Source organism: Furipterus horrens, unplaced genomic scaffold (assembly GCF_987537825.1).
Source record: "Furipterus horrens unplaced genomic scaffold, mFurHor1.1.pri manual_scaffold_1, whole genome shotgun sequence".
NCBI lineage: Eukaryota > Metazoa > Chordata > Mammalia > Chiroptera > Furipteridae > Furipterus > Furipterus horrens.
The window spans coordinates 108,595,383-108,622,053 of record NW_028327171.1 but is presented as its reverse complement, the minus strand read 5'-3'; the positions used below and the strand labels follow the sequence as shown (position 1 = coordinate 108,622,053).

At 44.7% G+C, this 26,671-nt stretch overlaps 1 protein-coding gene across 5 annotated transcripts in view; it reads right to left on the bottom strand.

The window, feature by feature from the left end:
* Nucleotides 1-26,671, bottom strand: part of KALRN (kalirin RhoGEF kinase) — a 684,790-nt gene that overhangs the window by 185,271 nt on the left and 472,848 nt on the right. For all 5 annotated transcript variants that reach the window (XM_090277665.1, XM_090277675.1, XM_090277684.1 and 2 more), the window contains exons 28-33: nucleotides 23,426-23,518; nucleotides 18,503-18,614; nucleotides 16,527-16,717; nucleotides 15,990-16,091; nucleotides 14,594-14,736; nucleotides 11,598-11,700 (exon numbers count right to left, since the gene is read on the bottom strand). In XM_090277665.1, coding sequence (XP_090133791.1) covers nucleotides 11,598-11,700; nucleotides 14,594-14,736; nucleotides 15,990-16,091; nucleotides 16,527-16,717; nucleotides 18,503-18,614; nucleotides 23,426-23,518 — 744 coding nt within the window. The remainder of the gene's footprint in view (nucleotides 1-11,597; nucleotides 11,701-14,593; nucleotides 14,737-15,989; nucleotides 16,092-16,526; nucleotides 16,718-18,502; nucleotides 18,615-23,425; nucleotides 23,519-26,671) is intronic.

The window sequence follows — 26,671 nt, the reverse complement described above, 5'->3', positions numbered from 1 at the left end:
AAGAATGAATTCAGTGTACCAATATATTTGAAATAAGTTTCTATTCTGCCTCTAAATAATTTTTCTTCTCCATTAACAGATTTTTCTGCTTGGTCATGTGTTAATGCTAGTGCTACATGTTTGCCCTCTAAATACCACATATATAAATGTTAGAAAAACATACCCTAAACAGTTTTTTCTTTGGGGATTTTTTGATAATTTTTTCATGAGTACAATATAGGTTCTAAATAGCTTGTGTGTAAAGAGGCATAAAAATTGTGACCATTCTGTGTTGGGAGGTTATGAGGTGAAGTGAGTCGGGGTGAAGGGAGTCTGCGTTAGAGACTTCAGAGCTCACAATTGGAGGTGCCTTCCTTTAACAAAACTATTCCTCACTCCTTACCCCCTCACATCCTTTAAAAATAAATTAGAGCGAGCCAAGTGTCACTGGTTTGATTCCCAGTCAGGGCACATGACTAGGTTGCACGTCAGGTCCCCAGTTGGGGGTGTGAGTGAGAGGCAACCACACAGTGATGTTTCTCTCCCTCTCTTTCTCCTTTCCCTTCTCTCTAAAAATAAATAAATAAACAAACAAACAAACAAACAAATAATTAATTAAAAAAATTAGAACAATTTTTTAAAGAATAATTTTTCCCTGACATTTCTGTTTTATGAGATAGAAAAAAATTAATAATAGTCAGGTTATGTGACTTTCTGCTCTTTTCTCTTTATCTACCTAACATGAAAGTGACCTTCCCTAATCAGAATTCTCCTGACAAAAAGATGACGGCAGGAGGATTCTAGCATTCTGGTTTGAAATGGTTATAAATTAGGGAATTAAACATGTGACGACTACCTTCAAGAACTCACAGCTGATGTTGTAAAAGGAACAGCTGGGTTCTTTATTTAGAGAAAAGTTGCAATAGTGTCAGTCAGAGAAGCATACATGGAGGCAAAGGTAAAAAAGTGAACCAAGTCCCAGTGCATTACAAATGCCTTAAAATTGAGCATACTTGGGTTAATATCAGACAACAGAGTTAGGTGTAATTAGGCCACTGTGTTGCTTTGTCAGTTGTGTTTATTGCTATCTTCTCTGTGTCTAGAATAGTTGATGGATTAATAAGATAAAGAGATAGCCATACATCAAGATCCCATGGAAAAGAAAAGATAATGAGCATTTAATATCCTCTAGCACTCACTAAGTCAGTCTGTTGTCCACGTATAAGTGAGCAAGAGCACACAGTAAGTCAAACGTTTTTAATACCATTCCTGCAGCTGAGAAAACACCAGCTGGCAGGAGACAGGAGATAGACATAGTAACATATAGCGCCTCTCGTTTTTCTTTAGTACATCATGAGTGCAGCTGGTACAGGGCAGAGAGCAATGTGTACAGGAGCCTGCACCAGCACTCCACAGCCAGCGCATCGGGGGCCACACAGATTACAGAGGACAAGTTCTCCTGAACTTCTCGTCAATGCAGTATCTCTCAGCAGTTAGCAGTTTCTAACAGAATCAATTAGAGCGTTAAATAAAGGCAGTATACGACCATCCTGAACTTGGAAGATTGAACTTTAAGCCCTAGCACGGGAGCAGGCTGAAAACTGACAGCTCGGATACAAGGGAGCGACTGTCCCAACACAACCAGGGCCAGACCGACATGGAACACGGTGGGAGAAGAGCGCTACGGCTGACCAGTACTGGTTGAAACCTGGCAGTGGACACCTGTTATGGGCCCATTCTGCACAGTTCTTCATCTCCTGACAGTTTCCTTACAACAGGAAGGGCTACCCGGGCATGCTTGATGGTATCCGCTATTTAGTGGCCCAGGGAGAGGCCCTGACCCGAAGTCACATCCTCGCTGCTACTCCTAGTCAGTGGCCACAGAGAAAACTCAGCTTGTTTCTGTTGACAGGGCCCTGCTTTCTGGCAATAGGACCACCTCATCTCATCCCAATGACACAAATTCTTAGATCCACCCCTCCGCATCAGCCATCTGCTGCACACCCATCCCCATCAGCCATCAGCTGTGTTACCTTGGCTGTGGCAGGCAGGTAGGCAGTACCACCAGAAGTGAGGAAGTGACACTAAGCTGCCAGGCAGGTTAAACCCAAGCAAGCTTTTTCAATCTAAGCTCAAGACCAATAAACAATCTTGCACTAAAACATAAAGGAAAGTGCTTGCTTATATGGCTTTTGCTTCTATAAGTTCACTAAGACTACTCTTGCTGAAATTGTAATATCACATCCTAATCTTCAAATACACCAGATATGTTCACTTACGGAAATAAATCAATAAACAGGGTAATATTTACCCACTTGTCTATCCAACAGGCTTTCCCCAAGAACCGAACACTATGGTCACAGAATGCACGCACGTTATACAGCGCAGCGCGGGGAGGTGAAGGTGGCTCTGTCCACAGCCAAATCACCACTTCCAAGCCGCCTTCCCCTTTTCTGGCCTCACTGCTTTGGTTCCAGACATTCATTTCTAGCAATATTTTTGCTTGAAGTTTCTAAGAGAGTTAATTTTCATAGCCACCGGATTGTTTACCTGCAGATACCATGCTCCTGGAGTTCCTTCTAGTCACCCAGGAGCACAGCATTTTAAGAATAGTATTTCCCATAGCCTGTTCCCCCGACCATAGCTTTAAAAAAGGATTCAGTCATTCTGTCTACTCTAATAAAATAAGTTTTTCTCTTTGACTGGTGCAGACAGAAGAAAGGAAGGGTAAGTGATGTGCCAAGAGGTCTATGCAGAGTTCTCTCTCTGCCCGCAGCCTCCACGCCTTGCCCTGCCTCCCCTGCTCCGTCCACGCTGTGCCTCATCTCATGCCTCTTTCTCCCCAGCAGAGAACATCCAGCCAAAAGCGAACTACTCACTTGCGTCTTGTTTGCCTTGGACTGCCACCAGCTAATCCACTTGGACATCTTGGTTCCCCCTGAGATCTGTTTGCTTCTTCCACCGAAATTTTAAAGAATAGAATTAAGAGCTGTGCCGGGCCGTGGCAGGACTGCGCGGGTTCTAGAGACGCACTGCTTGCAGGCAGCTTGGAGGCAGGGAGCAGCCTGGCCACATCTCAGAGCTCCCCGCCAAGCGCTCAGAGCCCAGCCAGGAACTTGCCTTGAGAGGCACGAAGACTGTCTGGAGCAGAATCGCACCCCCACCAAGGCCACTATGTGAGTCACAAGTACTTGGTATGAAAGAGTCTGTGATAGGCATTAATATTTGAGAAATTATCTTTCCCTTTTGCCGTATGCCAGCCCTAGAGACACTAGACTGGGCTGTAGGACTACTTTCCTATTTACTTTGGGTCACTATGGATTTACCAGGGCTAGGACAGGGTGGCGCAGAGGCAGTTGGAAAAGGGGGGGGTCACAATAGTGTTTGCTTTTTGCTACGAGGATCAGAAGCTGAACTATCAGGGTTACCTCAAAAGTACAGCTTTGAATCCAATTTAACAGGCAGGAAATTGACTTAGGCTTGAGTTTAAGGTCTGCCATTAATTGGCTTTATGACTCTGAGCAATTACCTCATTTCTTTTAAACAGGATGAAGACAGAGGGCTAGATTATCTTTCCTGCTCTTTTCTTCCCAAAGCTTCTATGTTTCCAAGTTTCAAACCCCCCTGAGTCAAATCTGGCCTCTGGCTGCTTCACAGCTCCCATACATAGGTCTAATCTACTGGCGAATCACCTTTTGCATTTTCCTTGTTTCTGTAACAGATACTAATACAAAGTTTCCGCTAGAACCGAAGAGATGCTGCAGCCCAACCGCAGTGCCCTCAGTATCATCAGAGCACTTCAGAGTTTTCCTCCATTTGCCTGTGTGTGGCACACTACTCACTGGCTAGTTTATTTTATAAAACCTAATTGCTTTTTCAGATGATTGGCAACTTTAAAGGTGGGTCTCTCAGTGGAGGTTTTCAAGCTGTGGAGTATAAATTAAAACATGACGTAAAGTCATGCTCTCATGACAGAGTTTGCATGGTGGACTTAGGATAGTGTTTTTCCTCAAAGTGTCTTTCATTCCCTTTGGTGGCGTGCAGCTTCTGGACGCCAGTCACTTGAGCAACTTTTCATTTACAGGGAAGCATGTGACCTCAACTCCTCACACTTGATCATTTTGTTCTGAAAAGCCAGCACATGTCACCGTGCTGAAAGTCGCTTGGGAGAGAATGAAGCTGTGCTTCAGGGGAGGTGACAGAGCAGCCACAGAAAGGGAGCCTCAGCCATCCTAAGGACCAGGGATCCAGATTTTGTTTTTCATTTTTATCCACACCAGAGGACATTTTTTCCATTGCTCTTTTAGAGAGTGAATAAGAGGGAGAGAGAGAGAAACATCAATGTGGAGAGAAACATTAATTGTTTGCCTCTCATACACGCCTGGACCAGGGACTAAATCCTCAGCCTAGGTATGTGCCCTGCCCGGGATTGGAACCTGCAATCTTCAGTTATGGGATGACGCTCCCACCAAACAAGCCACACTGGGCAGGGCAGGATCCCATTTTTCTCTTGCTCACTGCCACTGTCTCTCCCTCCTCCAGCCACTGCCACCACAGATCAAACTAGTAAAAGAAAAGCTATTTTCAAATCTAGTTCTGAATTTGGATTGTTCAGAAAACTGAAAAAAAAAAAAAGGAAACCATCACAATTTGGCCTTAAAACTTTAAAGTGAAGATGGAATTTTTCCTACTTTGGACTGACTACCAAAATCAGAAATCACTGGGAAAAATAAGATTTGTTCAGAAATTCTGGCCCACCGTACCATTTGGCTTGGGGTACAGACTGAAATTCAAGATTACGTAAGCTTATGACGTCAACATTTAGATTTCAGATAACCATACTCCAAGCCCTGGTAATGGGAAGCACAATTATATATTCTTTTCAGGTATTTATTTAACAGTTAGGAAGTGTTTTGTTACTAGATTGAAGGCAACATATATGTCTCCTTATAAAGAAATATTTTATGGGCCCTCAGGCCCCATTGGGACAAAGGGCAGAGGAACAAAGTGCTGAGGACCATCTCTGACAGAACCATCATGTTTTCTTCAGTTTTTAATATGATGCATTTCATGGGTTGGGTCTTTAGTGAGTGGTTCACCTGCGCAGGCACCCCAGCTAAATGTAACACATTGTCACAATAACAGTTTGGAGACCCAATCATGGGTAAATCATCTTGATGGTTTTTAAGAATTTGTCAAGGGAAAATTACTACCTAGTGTGAACTGATAGGATTTTTACTCACCATGACATTGCCAAGTCTCCACATTTCTAGGTGTTCGGTTTTCTCTTCAGTGGCAGAACCCAGTGATCTGTGGGCCCTTAAAACCCCAGGGAGCACATCGTCCGTTCTCTTGCAGGGAGTGCCCTGCAGTCACTCAGACAGTGACCTACCTCACATCTCCTCTGCTTAAGACCGTTTTTCATTCCTTCCAAATCCAGGGAAGCAGAAATCATTACCTTCACAGTACAGATGGGGAGACTGAGGCATGGAATGATTAAATGACCCACTTGAGGTAAATAATCAAGGACTGAATCCATGCCTGATCTCAAACCATCCCCTTCCTACCACATTCCCCTTTCCTTCCCACAGGAGACACCTTGCATCCAACCCGGACCCGCTTTCCCACCAGGGCATTCATGCCCCAGCCCCTGTGCATGGTGGCTATTAACAGCTCACTGCTGAAACAAAAGGCTGCCCCGACTCTTGTCTCCAGGTGGAGCAAACTCTGGGGGCAGTTCATGCTCCAGAGCTCTGGGAGGGGTCAGACTGAGCCAGACTCTAGCTGAAACCACCTTCAGGTTTGCCTTCTCTCCTTCTCCATGGACCCCGTTTCCCCGCTCCTTTGCCTGGGAGCCCCCCACCCCCACCCCAAGTAAATTACATGCACAGTAATCTCTGTCTCAGATTCTGTTTCTAGGCAACTGGATCCAGGATGCTTTCCTTCCTCCCTTCCCACACTCTCCCAAGTAACAGGTACTCCTATCCTATCCCCAGCCCTGTTCTCTGGGGGCTTCTGTCCCTGCCCCCCAGTTTATAAGCCCATTTAAATGAAGAGATGGCTTTTCCCAGAGTCATCTTTTCCCCTATCAGCACTAATCCCTACAGGGAAAATAATTTCTTACACTGAATTCAAGTTCTTCCAATTGCAGCATCAGCCGCCTTTTTCTTAGAAGAAAAACTGAGTAACCTTTTCTCTGTGATGTTATCAGCAGAAGACTAGGGGTGCCATCCTTTCTCTTTCTGACTATTTACATTTCTTCCCTACAAGAAAGGGATCTAGAGGATAGCCTGGCTTTGGTTTGCTCATTGCTGTACTCCCAGCGTGAAGAACTGCACCTGCTATAGTGTAAGCAGGACTTCTACACAGTGCATGAATAAAGAGTGGGAATAGGCCAACGCGGGGGCAGAGCCCTCACCGATGCACCAGTGCAGAGGCTAGACCCTCTCCGCCTGCAGCCCCTGCACCCAGTGGCCTACTATGTGCTCCCAGAGTGCAGTTTCAGGATTACGACGAGGTTCTCATAAGACAGGTGAGGCTCTGCCAAAGTCTGTTCCAAGAAGGTTCCAGCTGGCCAGGCTGCCTCGCCCCTACTTATGTCCATCACATTACTGTAGTGAGTAACATTGTAGGAATCTTTGACTTCCCCTTATTTGACCCCTCATCATCTCTAAACAGAGCCTTCCCTCCCAATCAGTAAAACAAAATTTTTGTCATGACCCACTACATTAATCTGACAGGCCAGAGTTCTAAAAATACTACTGAGTTAGATCCTGAAATCTCCAGGTTCTCCAGCCATTTCCCTGTCCCTCTTCAGCTCACTGCCATTATCAGCCCATCATGCATCTTAGATTACATTAGCTTGTCATCGAAATTCCTCATTCAAATAATAATCATGTTCTAGCAATGCTCTCTCTCTTACAAATTTTGCAAGAAATAGCATCTTCAACTCATTTTCACTTCATTTTCCCTGACTTCACCAGTCTGGACATATCTAGAAATTCATAGCGATTTTTGGATGGAGAGCATCCCTATTAGGATGCATTTATAACATGCAATTCAATAAGCATCTACTGAGTGTCCGCGGCACACCTAGACTAACTGCAAACACCCACACAGGGACGTCACAGTGCAGGTGGCCACTTCTGTACCGTTAGCTGGAAGTTATTTGGCAGACAGCCATCATGTTAAACTATAAGATACTTCTTCACTACCTCCTCATTACTCAGCCTTGCTTGACTAGAATGCCATAATCTCGTATTTCTTTGAAGTGTGGTTGTGAAGCCCCATCGATTAATAATAAACCTACAGGCAAAAGACTTTACAGTGGGGTGGCCAGAGCAGCATGAGAATATTACTGACCAGAAAAGGAAGGAGCTCTGACCGGTATGGAACAATGCCTTCAAGGAAGTAACACTTTTGCATGGGACAGGTTTAAGGTAGAACCTAATCACGTAGATCCATTTGAGGACTGAATAAAAGCAACTTTGGGGAAAATTATTAATATCATTTACTGAGTTACCCATGTTGGCTTAGTCAGCATTTAGTGCAAAATTAAGAGTATTAGATTGATTCCTCCTCAAGGGAAGGTTTATAACTTAAGTAAACAACTCCAGCTCTCCTGCTACTGAGAAAAGTGGGGGAGTTTCCTTTTCTAGAAAGGAAGGTCCGACATAGAGGGTTCCAAGCGCTAAAACATGGCCAAGAAATGAGGAGAGGGTTGGACATTGGTCTTCTGTCCTCAATCTTGTCTTTTTATTAAGAATTTGGATAAAGCCACATATGGTACATTTATCCAATAATGCTCAGAGATGTAGCTGATATACTGGACAAAATAACTTATGTTCAATACATGCTGGAATATTGGTAGGTAATCCAATAAGAAAAATGTAACAGATATAAAGTAGTCCAACACTCAAAGTACTAGGTTACCTGCCAACTAAGGGTGTCCATAAAAACAGGCATCAGGATTTTATGAGCAATAGTTACACCCTTCCTAGACATGGTGGACCATCTCTGAGGGATTAGGCAGAGTGGCCCTAGAACAAGAAGCTGAATTTGCATTAGTTAGATCACATCTGTAGTATTATATACCATTCTGGATGCCCCATTTTATATAAATCATCACATATTGGAGTCAATCCAGAGGAAGGCAACTAGAATATGGAAGGGTCTGAAAATACATTAATATAAGGAACAGCTAGAGAAACTGAGGACTTCCAACCTAAACAGAGAAGATTAAAGACAACTGTCTTCACATATATAAAGCCTTACGGGTTATTGCAGGAAAAAGGGTACAATTTGAGGGTTAAAATGAATATCTGAAAGTAATGGATTTAACCAACTGAATAATAAAAAATTAACACATGAGCCCATGCTAAGCACAAATATCTAAGCCTTAGATTCTAAGGGCTAGAAAATGAAAAGAGGAGTAAAGCTATTGTTTATAGACAGATAAATTGAAGCTACATCTCTTTAGGTCTAATATGGAAAAGAACCTGCTGAGAATTAGTTAATTAGGATGAACCCAGAGGACAGTACTCTACTCAAGAACATTCAAAGGTCCTCACAGTCTGCTAAATAATTGGGCACTGTTACTCATAATATCTAAAATTTCATTTCTCTTGTAATACAGGCAAAAGATGAACTTTTACTGAATGTCTAACAGGTGCCAAGTAAATGCATTTTACTTAATCTTCCCAATGCCTCAGTGAGATGGGCATTATCTTTGTTTTGCAGATAGGGAAATTAAGGCACAGTAATTCATGCAATAGGACACAGATAGTAAGTGCCAGAGCTGGGATTTGAACCCAGGTGTGCCCAAACTCCTTCCTCCGCACCATAGCATACACTTTACATGGAAAGGAATTAGAAAGGTGCCCTAGGGCCCCACAGCCACTCAAATTGGCCTGTCATGGCCCTTTTAATGGTTTCGTTTTCTTCATCTACCCAGCCTAGTAGTGCCACTATTCTAATTCCTCTGGGTCAGAAGAGGAAGACTGGGGTCTCCTAGAAACCCATTGTTAAAAGGACCCTGATCCCTCTGAGGTGTCTGCCCCCTCCCTTCCTCACAGCCACCTTTGTTTGCCCTTCTGTTGAATAGGGTTCAGTTTACCTAAATCAATTCATTCTGTTATCTTTCTCTTCTTCGGTGTCTGTTTATCTGACCACTTGGAAACCAATGAAGACTAGTTCCCTGGTTTTCTGGTCTAGTTAGTGGAGAATTTAAAAGACACCAAATTAACGGTTTCTCTAATGAAGGGGAGTGCAGGTCAAGGACACGTGGCTGTTTTGTTATCACTCTTCTGTGTTAGAAAAGTAAGACCCTTCAAAGTCACAGTGCATGGTCACGGACAGGCACTCTATTTTATTCTGAAAGTGCCACTTTCTAAATGGTTTTCCAGGTTTTGTGTATGGAGCATAGAATCTCTCATCAGCTCCCAAGCTGGTTCCCAGCTTTCCCAAGGCTTGAGAAGGTGGTTGGGGGGGAATGTTCTTAACAGGCCAGGTTCTCCAGCTGCCTAAAGCTTTCTGTTTGTAGGTAAGAAAACTTCTGGGCTTCTTTAGCATATCTAAAAATACAATGTTTATATGTTTGGCTGCTTTCAGACCACCTGTTTAAACTGCCTTTTAATGCTGGCGTTCCCTGACCTCAGGGACTGTGTCCCCTCTGTTAATCACTCCTGTATTTCTGGGTCACCTGTGTGTGCCCTCTGCCAGTGTACAGCAGTGAAACGGACAGACACAAATGATGCTCTCATTAGGGCTTAACAACCGGGATATAGCAACACACACGACACGAAAATTGCACAAATAAATATTCACACTCGACAAATAGTCCACATCTCCTGACAGCCTCCAGCACAGAGCTCGGCACGTGGTGGGTGCTTTTCACAAATGTGTGGCCAGTGGTTTTGTGGGGTGTGCAGGAAGACTGAACAGCTGAGGTACTCTTGGGGGGGGGGGGTCAGTGCTTTGCTTTGAGAGTGAATTGGGAAGATCTGGGTTCTAGTTTCTGCTTTGCCACTTATTAGCCAGATTTTCTTGGGCAAGTCACGCAGTCTTTCTAGGCCTCAGTTTCCTGACTTAATAGAGTAACGTGTAGGCATCAGAATTCTTCACTCACAACGAAATGCCTGCTCTCAGACATATTCTCACTGAGCCTCAGTTGCCTAGGCATGTGACAAAGCGTGGCCGGAGCTGATGGCTTCCCAGGACATATGGTTCTGGCAAGGGGTCTGTGTACGTCTGGCTGCAGGGAGGACAGAGCAGCAGCAGGCACGCATGAACGCCCTGCGCCACGACACTGACAGGCCATGTCCGAACGTGGGAACACTGCACTTCACTCACCACCCACTGACTGTTTAAAAAGAAACACTTTTCATTCATAGGATATTCTAGGCTATATTTCTAAACAACAGATCAGAGGAGAAAGGAAAGTACAGAAATAGTTTTCTTTGTATGTTTTTACAAGTGGTAAAAAACAATTTTCCATTCACTCTGATAGTCAAAATGGCTTAGTAGCTTGAAGGCAGGATGTCAGAGAGAATGACTTTGAGTGTCCTTGAACACGAGCGTAGAGTGTGATTCAGCACCATGATCTTAGGAGGTTTGGGGGCATAGTCTTTTTTTTTCCCCAGTAATAAGAAAAACTAGGAAAAATCCTAATGAATGCAAATCATCTTTAAAAAATACCTATAACTTAGAACACTAAAGTGAAGCAGGGACACAGCCTGCTGCCTGAGGCTGGAAGACTAACCCAAAACAATAGGTCTAGATAAACTAGGGCCAAACAGTCTTTGCAAATCACTAATATGCAATAAAAGATTGTCTCATATTCCTCTGATCTTGAGGTAAGCAAAATAGACTAGGGTCAGAGACAAAATCTTATGTGTTTCTGATGCAAATTCAGACAGGTGAATTCTTCTAGCTTGAGCAAATGCACTGAGACTTGGCTACAGTCTCCTTTCTTCTGCTTCCCATGAGAGCTCCTAACTTTTGTTTATTTGCTCCAAAATGTAACAGAGCAAGTGACCAGGTTTTCTCACAAGATTACTACATCCCTACATGCTGTTTCACATACCAACTCCTGGTCCTCTGCCTCTCAGGACCTGAGCCCCAACATCTGGTCAGAGGAAGGCATCATTCCCAAGGAAGCCCTTTGGATCAGAGGCTCCCACTAACTAGCATCTCTGTGGCCATTTCTTGGATCACTGGTCTTGATCTAACTTTGACATGAGTCCATTCAAATCATTCTAAATATGCACCAGTTACAGCCACTAAGGTCTCAGGAAACTCTCCCAGCCTTAGCTCCTGAGTTCCAGCCTCTCAGAAGGCACAGTAGCCCAAGTGGCCCAGGTGGGACATCTCAAAAGGAGAGAAGATCTAGAGATTCTCATTTATCACCCTCTGATAACATGAGAGATCTGGCTGACCACCCCAATCTCTGTCCCCTCAGACAAAATCTCCACATGTGACATCCTTCCTTCAGCCCTACAAGAGACAGCTGGCTCCTGAGGTCAGGCTCCATAGTGGGAGAAAGTTCTCTGGGGTTCCTCTGCAGGGTGGTTAAGTCAACAAGAAGTCTTTGAGGAAGGAAGGCTGGGGCACTGGCCTACCTTGTCACTGTCCACTGTGTTCTGAGAGGTCCTCGAGGCGATGGAGATGGTATCTGGCTGGCTGCTCCCATCTCCCTGGCTGTCAACATCCTCCACTCCATCCCTGCAGGAGAAAGAGAGAAAAAACAGGGGTGGGGGTAGGGGGAACCACTGTGGGTCTAGGGCACACAGGGTTTCCAGCTGGGCTGGCAGAGCAGAGGATCAGCAATTTCTAGCAGGGATTTGTCTAAAATTACCCCACTAAAGGAGCAGCCCTGTGAGATTTTCAATGACATAACCTCTTGTGCTTAGTAAACACATAATCACTCCGTTGATAATGGGACACATAATGAATCCTTCTCCAAAACTCCTCTGGCCCATGGTGCAGAGGGGGCAATTATTTATTCACTTTTACTGGGAATGGGTCTATAATAAGCAGTAGGAAGAGGTCTATCCTACTTCGGATTTAGTTTTCTATCCAGCTGAGCGGATCAGTTTTTCTGCATCCTGTAACAGGATAGGGTCTGGTTTATAGCTAGCTTATGAAGAAAACAGAACCAATATTTTTTTTTGACCTGTGTTTTGTCTGCCCCAGAAACTGGCATGGGATATTTTCTCGAGGGGAGCTTATCTTTGGGAAGTTCCTGATGTTGGACCCTCAACTCCTGGGTATGGAGGAGGAGTTCACTGCCTTCATTTTGGTGGGTCGTGTGGACTTTGCGCTTATTTATGACAACTTCTTATAAACACAGAAGGCTAAGGCATCTTCTCAATGATAGGAGAACAGTGGCAGATTCCACAGCAGCTGTGCCCCTTGGAATCTGATAAGACAGGCTCCCAAGTGCACTCTTGCCCTTTCTGGACCCCTTCTTAGTCCCCTGGACCATACAGCTGTCCCCCATGTCCTCACAGGCTCCTTCAACTCTCCAGCATCAGAACTGGGTCCCAATCCCGCACTGAACCCACAGCCAGGACCAAAGGGGAGTAGATGCCTGGGAACTGGGGAAGGCTACATGGCTTGTGTCAGAAAAAACTGGAGGAGATATGGGTCAGGGCTTGGATTAGTTAGCACCGGGAAGGACAGCTCTTTCCATGAGGCTTTTATGAAAGTCCCACCCCTGGTGCTGCTTGCGAAGAAGCTGGGCATTAGGGGTGAGGGGAACGCGCTGTCTGGAGAATGCTACCACATGGGCAAAACACCCATATATTGAAGCTGTGTCACAAAGTCTAAACGACAACAATAGTGAGTATATGTGGACATGTGTGTGCATGTGGGCACACATGTGATGCACATGTACACAGTGTCTACTAGTCATAAAAGTGTTTTCTTCCACCCAGAATATTTCTAAATTGACTGTTCTTTTATCACCCCCCTGTGGACTTGGAAAATGCCAACTTATTTTAATAACATAGGCCACAATTTGTAGGAAGGAAAATCTGCTGTAAAAAAATTATGTGATGCATTTCAAGACCAAAAATAAAGGACTTTCAGATCATCTGCTGCTGTAGATATCTGGCCCACTGCTCCCCCACTTGCAGATAGTTGGCTGTACTTTCTGCCTCCCACTGTTCTGGCCCATTGCAAACCCTTCTGGGCCCTCCAGATGAAACCAGTTCTGGGGGAGGTAGGGAGCCCATCCAGGAGTGTGGGTAGTATTCCCCAAGCCAATTCAATCCTCCATAAGCTCTGTCCCCATATCCAGGAAGCCAAGCTAATGAAATTACAGACTGCCTGGCTATTCTCTGCAGAGTGTGCCAAGGTTTCTCATGGTCTCATCACAGAACAATGACAAAGGAAAAGTGGGAGGCATTTCCAAGATATGCCCATTCCATGTTCTAGAGATGTGCAAACTCTTCTACTCTAGGGAAAAGAGGCTCTTTTTTGAAGTAAGCCTAGCTAACCTCACCTGAATAGCCATTCCCACCATGGTCGTGGACATTCAGCTCCTTATGACCATTTCATTCTATCTTCTTATTAACGTAGGGCCTTCCTGCAACAGTCTCTGTCTCTAGTGTTTAAGTCGATCCCTTACCTGGACTCAACATAGATAACTGAAATCAAAATAACCCTTTCCCTGACAGTGATAAATTGTCCTTCTAGCAGGGAGGTGACCATATCCTGGCCTTGCAGGTCCTGGGGCTTGCTCCCTGTGGGCATATCTCTCTCTGCTTAGTCACACCCTCCTTTTGGCAACTGCCTCTCTCTGCTCCACCTCTGTGTCCTGGTTGGCGCCAAAGGGTCCAATAAATCTTCTGGGTTTATTCCACTCATGAATAGGAGAGGAGAGCCTGTTACCACCCAGATCTCTGGGTTTTTCTTTGATTTCTTCCAAAATTGATGTGAAGTTTTTATATGCTTTCTTTTGACGTGCCCTCCAAAAGTCATTGTAGGTGACTGTCACATGGAGACTTGAGAAAAAAATACTTAAGAAGTCATCTATTGGTCTAAGGGGAACTGGAATTCAGAATGTCCCAGAGAGATGAAGATACAGAAAATAAGTCCTCTTCTGCCCGATCACACTGCTTTTCTCGGAGGACTCCAGGGGTGTGGCAGTAAGAGCTGCAATGATAACCCATCAGACCAACCCCCCATGCACGACAATACACAAAGCCCTTTCACTGTCTAACAGGCCCCGAGAGCTCCCCAAATCATGGCTCACCTCCTTCTTAAACCTTCTCTACTGTCCTAAGGGTACTGGTTCCGTCGTCTCTCTATTGCATGTGTGAAACATGACTTGTTAGGTGGTTCTTGAGGGAATGGATTCCTTTTCATCTTCTCGTAGCACCTTGCAGAGAGTGTGTTAAATAAGAGGTGCTCGACCAAGCCCTGCTAAGTTGAATTGACAGTAACTGGTAAGATGCTTAAAGAAGAGATAACTCATCTTAGGTAGAACTCGGTGGGGCTTCATGGAGAGGGGTACTGCCTGCAGAGCACACTGCCCCCGTGGAAGCAAAGGTTCTCCCCTCTCCCGCTCCCAGGAGCATGTCAGGCAGTACTGGGAGGAGACGCTGGTTACCTCTTACTATTGTTCCTCTGTTTGGCTGGTGTTTTGGGGAGCTGAATTGGCTCCTTTAAAGCTCCTTTCAGGTGAATGATCCTTTCTTGAATCACCTCACGTATGTTCTTGATCCACTCCTGCTTGGTTTCTATGTTGGAGGCCTGGAGTGCCACAGGGAGGAAGAGTCAGGACCCCATCTCCCTCCATCCCGTCAAAACCATTCTCAACCCTCCTCTTGCATGTTTTACCCATTACTTTTAAGATATTAAATGTTTGAGGAGCTTAGTTTTCATCCTATTCTTAGGACTCTTCAATATCAGGGACATGCTTCTCTAACTCCTAGAGCAGGGCTATGATCTCAAATACAATCTAGACTTGTACAGGGGTGATTGAAAAGTGTTTAATAATCTGTAAGGTATTGATCAGTACTGATATCTGCCCTGGGCTGGAGCAGTATCTGGAGGCCGCTCCTAGGTCAGGGATAAATGCTTCAGTTACTAGACTCTGGGGTGGTCTGGGGGGGCACTGGGAGGGGAAGCAAAGGGGCATTTGAAGGTAGCAGCTAACTGGTATGATAAAGCCCAGGATGTTCACCACCTAGTATGGCTGCATAGGCTGTGCTGACTGGGTGTTTAGTTTGGTAAACCTGCTAATTGGAGGCATTGCTCCCGTTCTGTGAATGCCATTTGTCTTTGTGGAACTTTTTTCAGGTAATTCTGCCTCATGACAGGTAGCAGCTCTGCTGGCAGTTCAGCAATGGGCACTTCCCTGATAAGCAAGTGACTGGTGGCTGCTGCACTGGCAGGATCTCTTTTCAGTGAGACTAACGTCACCACAAGCACGGACTCAGTTCCCAGCTGCACATGCTCTGCGGAGCTGAAAGGTCTCCTTAAGGCCATCTCAATCCGCATAGTTCCCATGCTAGTATAATTTGCCAGAACTTCTAGAACATAAGTTCCCTGAGGACAAGGTACACAACTCACACATAGCTATCCTCCACAACACTGAGCAGAATACCTTATATGTACAGGGTGTTCAGGAAAAAATGTGGAATTAATATGGAGCAGATCAAGGTGCTTTTCGCCCAAGGGTCAACTGTTGTCCTTGACATGTGAGGGGCACATAGGGACAGAACATCTTCAGGTGGTTCCTGTTGAGGAAGCCCAGCAGGCCATGCCCTGCTCTCTTCATGCTCTGCTCACACAAGTGCATGGATTTGGGAGACCACTGGCCTTTGAGATGTTGAGTCTACTTTCATGGCCGAATTTGCATCTCAACACCCATGTGATGCTGCCCTTCCCAAAACAGACCCAGTGGCTGTGTGGAGTCTCCTGGTCCCAGCTTTTAGGTATAAGGTGCCCACTTCCCTCTACCCCCAACCCTGCTCTTGTGCCCAGCAGACAGCAGTACTTACTTTCAGCACGGTTTTATTGTCTGAGGATGGGGTGCGCCCAGACCACAAGGCAAATTTGCAGGGATCCCCCTCTACGTGCTCGGTCACACCCAGCTCTGAGGTCTGTAGACAGGAAATGCCTGTGAGAGGCGGGGAAGGGGAGGGCAGTGGGGAAACTTAGGGCTGGGGTGGGAAGGGAAAGGCAACAAAGAGGAGAGGACCGAGGAAGGGGCTTCTGTCAATCAAACAAATAGACTGGATATTTTGTTCATCTACCCAGGATGAAAGGACCTACAGGCTGGTGCCTGATTAGCAGGTAGAAGGGAAGGAAGGTGAAGAGGGCACCGCTAAAAGCAAACAGGAAGAAGATCTGTGAACTCTAAACGCAGAAGTGGGAGTCGAGGGGGGAAGCTTTCCAAATAGAAGGCATTTTGATTTGTCCAGGATGGCTTTGGTGCGGTGCGAGGGGGAGAGATGAGCTGAGTGTTCACGATCCCTTCCTGCCCAAGGGCTCTATGAAAACAGGGAGCCTTGTCTTACCCCACCTGTCCCACCTACCAGTAGCTTGTTCTTGTAAACATATTTTGTGTGTCCTGAAGAGTCTTTGATCTCCTTGCTAAAAACCAAGGAGATCTCAAAGAGGAACAAGTGCCGCTCCCGCCCCTTCCTGATCAGTGACTTCGGGTCCCACACTTGAAAGGCATCCTGGAGAATCAGCTCCCCCTGCACGTCCAGATTCTCGTCGAACCCTGAAAAACACCCATTTCCACCCTGTGGAGTCTCTCTAGGGCCACATCCAGGGTGCCATGTTCCACTCCCCTCTTGGAGAAAGGCTTCCCTCCCTGTGAGCCCTCAGTTCCCACAGAGCGCTCTCCCTCAGCGGGTTCCTGAGGCTCCTGAGCACTTGAGCAGACAGCCCTTCAGAGCTTTTATCAGCCTCCCCTTCCTGCACCAGCTCTCCCACCCAGAACCAGTACCAGTGGGATCTCCTGCAAAGGTCCTAGGCAACCTCCCCACAGCCCCACTGCCAGTCTGGGTCCTCCTGCGAGGGCGAGCCCCACAGCTCCTTCCTCCACAGCTCCCCACTGCCCCTGACTCAGAGCCCGGAGTGGGGCTGAGGGCAAACACTGCCCGACTGAATGCCCTTGACTCCACTTTGTTGTGGTTCTTATTTCTCATATTCCATTCCTAGACTACTTCCTTTGATTATTCTTATATTGTGATGCATAAACTGTTAAGAGTTTATATTTATATCACTTTAAATCTTTAACAGAGGTTCTGAAACTTTACTGAGCATGCGAATCACCCGGAGAGCTGCGAGAACACAGATTCCTGCCCGCCCCTCACCTCCCAAGACAGCCGGATTCAATTGGTATAGGGTGGAGCCCATGAATTTGCACTCGGACAAGCTCTCAAGGTTACTGCTGCTGGTCCACAGACCGTACCTGGAGCAGCCAGATCTGGAATACAGGTCAGGGTGAAGCCACAGGAGAAGGGCACACCCAGGGATGGGGGCAGGTGCAAACAGAACATAAAGGGGTGGAGAAATTGTGACCAAGGAATATATTCAGATGGCTAGTGCTTAGTCTGGAGAAGGTAACCAGGGCTTCTTTGTGTGTTGAATTGGGGCATTGGGGCTTTCTTGCTAAAGGTGACTTAGAAGTATTGAGCCCAGATTAAGTTTTTTAGACAGGAGGTGGAGTGATGGGGGAGGAAGAACCCATACAAGAAATAACAGTTCATAGGTTTATATATTTACAAGAAAGTACACTTATCTCCCACAACACCTGTTTGCCAGCCCTGATGGGGAGGAATAAGCTCATTAAGAGCCTCTACCCCAATATGGCTGCTTTGTGCATCTCTTTTTGTGATGTTAAGAACACTTTTTTAGAGTCTCACTCTACCAGGTTTCTTGGTCCCAAGACAAGACATGTTTCCAGTGGACTGAATGTACTTTGGTGAAGTATTATCAGGTTTACCTGGTTGGACTTAGCCCACCTGCCAGAATGGCAATAAAGGTCATTGCACACCGATGTGAATGTACCTAATGCCACTGAACTGTACACTTAAAAATGGTTCTAATGGTAAACTTCAGGTTATGTATATTTTACTGCAGTAAAAAAGAAGACAATAAGGTTGATGGTGGTGTGTGTGCGTGTTCACACAAGCAGGATTTCTACTTATTTTGCTGACAAATGCAACGCAAGTGCTTTGCAGAGGTACAGGACTGCTGTGGGTCAGGGCTGCAGCACACTGTAGACAAGATCATGGCCTTTCCTAGACTACCTCACAGGCAGCAAGGTGTCCGCATACCGAAATGGCTTAGGCCGGTCCCGCCTGGAGGTGGGTGCTAGTTGAGCTGGACCCTGTGGAGTTCCTCTCACACCACCTGGGGATCTATGTAATGACTTGCCATTTCTCCTCTCTTCCAGCCTTGCCCCTTGCCTGACTTCATGCACTTCCCTCCCATGATACAAGCGGTCTGATCTTAAGAAAGGAGGAGGCTCCCCTAGGGAGGCTGAGAGAATAGCTACCTTCCAGCATGCTGACATGCATGGCATCATTGGCTTTCTTTGGGACACTGAGCATCACCTCCAGGCCATCCTTGAGCTCCCCTTTCCCTTCTTCACAGCAAGTTAAAAGTTCCTGAGAAAAAAGTCCAAACTCAGTTAGAAGCATTTCCCCCAGCTTCCCTACCCTCCCACCACCTAACCCACAAGGCAATTACACACCAGCTTCATTCTCTATAATGGGTCCCTCTAAGCTACAAGGAAAGTGGGGTGGGGTGGGATTACCTCTAAAGAATTCGACCACAGTTTTTTCCCAACTCATCTTCTTCAGCTCAATCTCATCCAAATTAATTAACTTTAACCCAACTCCCAAATGACTGACACTAAAAGTCAGCAACTAGGGTGTTCTCTTGTCACTTGACTGCCCTCTTGGAGAAGAGGATCCCCCTTGCCAAACACATGGATGGAGGTGCAGTATTGTGGAATCATAAAGAGAAGACAGGGGTGTGCAAAGAATGCTCAGCATTCATCTACCACCGCACACCTATTGCTAGCGCCACTTTTATTTACATACCTCTACTGCCTGAATGCCGATTTCCACCACACTGAGAGCAATTTGGCATTACAGACATTATAGGTTTATAGCATTGCAGACTTATAAAAGATTTTTAGATCATATGGATCAGGAATTCCTAACCTGGGGCCAACAGATTGGATTCTGGACTAGTCCTTTTATTGTCAGATGAGGAAACCATGATTAAGAGGGACAGAGATTTTTCCCAGTTACAGAATTCATTGGAGGTAATGCAGGGGCTTGAATCCATGTCTCTTAATCCAAGTTCAGTATTCCATTCGCCACGCCAGTCCTGTCTTCACTATTTCCTACCATACCGAGACTTTCGGTGCATGCCCTCTCTTTGACTTCTTCATAGGAAACTAGGTCATTACCATGTCCATAAAAGGTTTATAGTATCTGGTTGATGGAAAAAATATACTTTCCCTCTACCTTAGGAATCATAAAGACCACTCAGAGTGATTTTGGCCAAATCAGAAAAATGCTGGCTTTCATTTTTCTTATCAGGGTTATTGTATCTTGCTCACTTTGACACTGGGATGGATCTGCAGTCTCCTTGTGGAGTTTGGTGAGGGAGGAGGGGAGGCACTTCCAGGGAAGAAAGAAGTTGACCAGATCAAGCCTTATAAACAAGTTAATGACAGACCCTCTAGCAAATAAACTAATGATACTTGCCATGGAATACTTTTGGTGAAATGTATCTGGCCTGTCTACCCAGGACTTCTTATGGTAAACATACCTAGAATCTGGGGCTTTGGGGGCATGGCTCCTTTGGAAAGTATCATATAAGTTATGCAACTATTTAAATAAAAAGTGACTACACTTCATGAACAAAATGGCTCTCTCCAGGGTAGGTGATATGATGCAACATATATCATTTAGAAACCTCGGATGTTAATCAAGGCCACAGCATAACATGATGCCGCAAGAAAGGACTTGAAGCTGTTTGCAGTACCTTTGCCTTAAGATTATTTGTATCCTTGAGATTATAGTTGTGCTCCTCTCTTTGATGGGGATGTGTCCCGAGAATTGCCTCATTAGGTGATTTCGTCATCGTGCGAACATCATAGAATGTCCTTACAGAAACCTAGATTGTATAGCCTCCTACATACCTAGGCTATATGGCACAACCTATTGCTCCTTGGTTACAAGCCTGTGGAGCATGTTACTCTACAAAACAATATGAGAGTAAATGAAACACAAGAGAAAATGCTACAATCAAGAGATGAAGTAAACACAAAGTTTATGAGGCTTCTGCCAATATAAGACGGCATACTGTTTTATAGCAAACATTTTTATAAGTAGAGTACACTTTAAAATAATAATAGTAAATATATAAACCAGTAATAGTCATTTTTATCACTATCAAGTATCATGTACTGCACATAACTGTGTGTTCTAAACTTTTCATATGACTTGTAGCACAGTAGGTTTGTTTATAATAGCATTGCTACAACATGTAATGTGTTGTGTGACAACATTATGATGGCTACACCATCACTAGGTGAAAGGAATTTTTCAGCTCCATTATGCTCTTAAGGGATCACTGTCATATTGTGGTCTATAGCTGGTCAAAATGTCATTAGGCTGTACATGTCTGAATTAGCAAAGCTTTACACTTGGTAAGATATCTAATTAGTGAGCATCTGGTATGAAAATCCAATCCTTTGCATCATCTTGGATACATTCCATATGAAGAAGGGAGCTTTAAGTGTCCATAGAAGAGGTGAACTGCCCAGAGCACAGGTTTGTGCAGTGGCAGTGGTCAGTTCTCACCTCTGTCCTTGCTACCAGTCAGTATAATGGCATCATTGCTGAGAAAGTTGCATTTACTTCAGCCAACCTGAACTTCTCTCATTCTCCTCACCGCTTTCCTAATTCCAACCCTCCCAACCCTTGTTTTCATACATCATCAAAGGAACTTCTAGGCAGAAACGTCAGAGGGAAACAAGAAATATGCTTCAGGTTACAACAGGAAACACCAATTAGCTTAACCCTCAAAGCAATTCGGTGAATCCGCTAATCAACCAGCAAAGCCAGTAAGTTCTACTCAGATCCTGGCTATAGTTTATGATAAAGAGAAGGCTCCACATTTAATTTACCCTGCAAAAGGGCAGCTGTAGCAGATTTACATGGAAAATACTGAACATTCTAACTAATATATAGTTTTTACTTTCATGGAACACCTAAAGTGAGGAGCCCCAGAGAAGACTGATAATTAAATATCAATTTATTTGGAATAAATCTGACTTCAATGAGAAAATAAATCCCATATTATTTATTTATAGTAAAAGCTCAGCAAACTATTTGTCTTTTACTCAGCAGGCACTCTACTATCAGCACATTTAAGGGAGGCCAAAATTACCGTAAGTGTTTTTTGCAATAAGTCTACCACTTCTCCACAATCAAATTCCCACTACTTCATTTTTTCCCCTGTCAGTTCTACACGGTCATATGTTCCTAAAACATTCAACACAGAATGAAGGCCCAGAGCCAACCCCTCCATCTGCCTAAAGCAAAGCGTTCTCCACTTTCCTCCCTTGTCCGTGTCACAAAATTAATCTTAGGAGCCTCAGCCTTAAGGGTTTAAAAGGGAGGGTGAAAAGCTGTCTTTCTCTAAGAACTGGATCTTAATTAATTTAAGACTCTGTCAGTATAGATGGGTGAGCTGGTTCCCCCAACCCTAACCAATTCCTAAAAAGGCTTGGGGGTACTTAAATTTAAACACACACACACATACACATAATACATTTTAAAAAATTGTTTGGCATAAGAAAAATCATTTAGAATGGTCAAGCATTATGTGTGATAGGGAAAAGGGAGGGTAATTAGACACAGATCTGGGCTAAGGAGAAACTACTGTAAGTAAACTCAGAACTCAATGCTAACCATCTGATAGTCAAAGGCAAAGAAGGACCTAAAGCTCTTGAGATTTAAAGGTGGAAAGAACAGCAGTTTTTCAGGAGTGACATTCCCCCTGTCCCCAATGTCCCACACTAAGATCTTGTGAGAAATTCTGAGTCTTTATATAAGAAACCCACAACACAAAGAGGAGGACATCTTCAAACGCGGTTCTGCCAAAACAGCTGAGACGTCCCGCACACTGTTATTTCGCACACTGTTATTTCTCTCACTAGTGCTCAATCAAGGCCATGGGCACGGGGCCGCGTTGCAGTTCTCTAAGTAATTTCTGCGGAGTTGGATGACTTGAGTGCCTGGAAGCAGGAGCCCACAGTCTCTTCTTGGAGACAGGAAGGAGGTTTGAAGAAGGAGGCTGAAGGGAAAGGATGGTACACGGCCCTGCCCTGGCCCAGAGGGGTAAGAGGTTCGGGGCACAGGCTCACTGCTGTCCCAACTCTGCTCATCATGGAACCACTGCGAAGCCAGGGATCCCATGGACCTAAGGGAGGGCACACTGTCTAATGTGACTAGAAACCCACATATGAAACTAGACTGATTTTCAGGTTTAGGGAAGCTAGAATATGTGAGATTCTGCAAGCATCTCTAAAGATGAGCGGAATTTCATTAGATTTTCTTTGGAAGTATACTACTTATAAAGTGACTCTTGCTATTCTTTGCATTTGAAGGGCAGCCAGCAAAATCTTCAAACTTAGGGAAAACTCCACTTTCACGCCTCAAGAATTAAGACAGGGGGTTATATAACTGCCTATAACATCAATTTCCCAGGCGTTCTGCAGGGAAATGTCATATTTTCAGACTGTTAGTATATTCTCATCTGAGAAGAATCAGCCCAAATTACTCAGTACTTTACATAATTTTATTATTTGACTTCTAAAGAAAAGGTTTTGGAAAAATCCAAATCTCTTGGTTGGCCCCAGAAGAACCTCTTATATATGAGATCCTACAGACATAAGAGTGTCATTGTGTTTTAATATTCACTCTTCAACTATTTCCTCTCAAAAACCTCATAGTTTTGACAAACATAGGGATGAAGACAATAACAAGTACTTCCCCGGGCCTCCAGAGCCCATGCAGACTGGTACTGCCCCTAAGACCTTGACCGCTGATCCTATCAGCAGCAGGGGCCACCAGGGGGAATCTGCCCCAGGAAGGAAGGACAGGAGGGGCTCTATGTACCAGCTAGTGCCTGGGGTGACAATCACTAAAAGGAGGTGGGTGGGTGTGAAAAGAGTCACACCCTGTTCCTGATCCCAGTGAATGAGCATCAGGAGTGTCATGGGACAGGACACACTGTCTGAAGCCAGCGATGCCAGCATGGATTCATCTCCGAAGTTCTGCTCTAGGCAAAGGAAAGGGCTCCAGGTGGAAACTTTCCCATCCTTGGACAAAGCTGGGACTCCCTGGGCCTGGGCCCTTGTGTGGGAGGGGGTGACACAGCGAAGCGGGGGTACCTTCAGGAGCAGCTGGTACTTGGTGATCCTCTGGACAGGCTTAATTAGGTAGGAGGAGATGGAGTTGGCCAGGCCGTGCCTCTGCTGTATCTCCTGCAGGATGAAAATGAGCACCATCAGACATGGAGGAGCACACGTATGTGTGTGTTCTGGGAGGACATGGTTGGGGTAAGAGGGGAGAAAAGAGAAAAGGGTAGACAATTATGAGAAACTGTTCTTTGATGGGGAGAGGGTAGCAGAAAGAGAAATAAGAGAGACTAAGGTGCATAAATAAATAATCAATAGAAAGAAAAAGGAGAGATAGTGAAAAGGGAGAAACTTTCAGAAGAGAGCAGATTTGTGAAACAGAAACAGAATGTAAGAAGAAATAGAGAAAGACAAAGGCAGAAAAAGAAAGTGAAAGGTAATAATGGACAGGAGGGTACAGGAGAGGTAAAGAAGTAGAAGTAAAAGGAAATAAACTCAGAATGGAGGAAATGAAAGGGGAATAAAAGGAAAGATAATAATAAAGGGAAGGTGGAGAGTGAGGCTGATTTCTATTGATGGTTCCTGCATCGCTATCTGCCTGCAGTCTCTTTCTTAAAATTGCACAAAGATACATCCCATTCCTCCTCTCTTTAAATTTAATACATTCCAACTTAGAATCACCATTTCCTCCTTATAACTTTTTCATTGTGATCAATAGTTTCTCCTTCATTCTTCAGGTCTGTTGAGTTGGAAACCATGGAGTAATTTTTAGCTGTTTTCCTTCTGTTACCCCTGCCAACTGGGGAAGACAAGTCTTTCCTGTCTATTTTCGCTGACACTGTCCATATCATTCATGCCAAGGCTATGAATATGGCCTCCAATTGCTGTCTGTGCCTCTAGTGTCTCATTTTAGTCCACTCTCTATCCTACATCCAAAATGATCTTCCATCCCTAAGGTCCAGGTGTAATGACAGTTAGAGGAGGGTGGATTTAGTCCCTTCCCTCAAGAACCTTATATTCTAGCTAGCTGCTAATACTCACACACATGAACTAGAGAGCAACAAAGGATGACAGGAAGTGTTCTCACTGTAGTTACAGCCAGGGAGACTAGAGAAGAGTCACTGGGCTCATGAGTGGTTTTATAGAGATAAAGCCTTCAGCTGGGACTTTCAGGATTGGTAGTGAAGTGGAAAGTTGGAAGAATGGTTCCCTATAAAGGAAAAATATATACAGAAATATACAGAGGAAATAACCACTTTATATTTAGATGATAATGAGGACCATGCCTGAACGGTACAGAGGATGCACACCTAGATTCTAGAAAAGGTGAAAAACACAGTTAGATAAGCAAGATGCTTTTAGGTCATTGATATGGTTGAGCTAGAATAAAAAATGAGGATTTGTTGGTGAGCTTTCCAATGTAAAGTACTGTAGATATTTAATGGGAGGAAAACATAATGAAAACAATGTTTCAGAAGAGTCGTCGGCAGCCGTCCGTCTCGAGAGACGATGGTGTAGCTTCTTAAGAGTCTATCTGCACCGCCGAGAATGGCTGTGCAGTCCGACTCGGGAGTGACATCGTATCTGTCTCCTCCCGTGTTGAATCGACATCTTGCAATGACGCTGAAGCTACAGAGCCTGGGCAGGGTGATATGGAGGGTCTGCTGTTGCCCATGCAGCAGACCCCCCCTTCTTCGCAGCTGAAGGGTCCAAGGGAAAGACGGAGTCAATACAGCTTGGCTTCAGGTGCGCCGCAGGAGTTGCCGGTGTTGACTACAACGTCAAACCGCCTTAGGGACTCCGGCTCCGGATTTTCTGTCAGGGTTTACTCCCTTAGCCTTTCCCCTGAAGAGGTATGCCGCAAGGCAGCGGAGGTTTTTTGGAGTCAGAGTTTTCCTTCTCTGATGTACCCTGACTGGAAGATCGAACCAGCGACACTTAGCTCGCAGGCCGACGCTCAATCCACTGAGCTAAACCAGCCAGGGCCATTCAGAAGAGTAATCTACTTCTAATAGCAACACAGGGGGTGGAGGTTGGGAAATAGAGACAAGCAGACTGATTAGGAAGTTACTGCAAAGGTCTAAGTGTGAACATAGAGTTACCATATGATCCAGCAAGTCCACTTCTAGGAATTCAGGGTGGGGCAAAAGTAGCTTTACAGTCGTGAGTACTAGAAACAGTTTATTCTTGTATTATTATTATTCATTAATTATTGTATTGTTTCCTATATGAACTGTAAACTTACTTTTGCTGCACTCTCTATACCCAAGAGAAATGAAAACCTATATGTCCACACAAAAACTTGTATACAGTGTTTGTAGTGGTGTTATTAATAATAATATGAAAAAGGTGGACACAACCCAAATGTCCATCAATTGATGACTGGAAAAACAGAATGTGGTATATCTGTACAATGAAATACTATTTGGCCATACAGAGGAATGAAGTACTGAGACATGCTACAACACAGATGAACCTTGAAAACATCACGCTATGTGAAAAAAGTCAGTCACAACAGAACACGTATTACACAATTCCACTTTTATGAAATGTTCAGAATAGGCAAATTTACAGAGATAGAAAACAGATCATTGGTTGCTTAAGGCTGGGAGAGTAGGTGAGAGGATAAGGTGGGGGGGACTGATAGCTAAAGAGGGCAGGGTTGCTTTTGGAGGTGATAAAAATATCCCAAATATTACAACATTGACTGTGGTGATAGTTGCACATGTCTGTGAATTATATATATATATGCAACTACCCCACATGTTAAATATATATATATTTACATATATATATAATATTTAAAATGGGGGCCTAAGCTAAGATTAGTGAAAACAAAGCATTAGGAGAGATAAAAGAAACTTTTCAAGTTAGACAAGTTAGGACTTGCTATATGGCCATGGAGAAAGGCGAAGAAGAGGGAATGATTAAAAAAAGAAAAATTATTTCATTTCCTGCCAATTATCCCAGAAAGTACAAGTTTTCTCACTCACTTGCCTCTTCCCTAGAGGTGTGTAGTTGTATCAGGACCTGTTCAAGGATGACGGGCAAAACAGTTGGCAGCTTGACTCTCTTTGGGAAATAAATATTATGAGTTTAATTGGGGGCTTTGGCAAGACAGCACACGCAATAATGGACCTGTGGCAGTCTTCCCTCTGACAGGACACCCAGCTCTGGGAAGGCTGCCTGTGGAGCAGTGAGGAAGGGGGCTGCCTCCAGTGGCTAGGTCAGCAAACCAGGCTTGGGAACCAACATGGCATCAGACATCACTGCCTCACT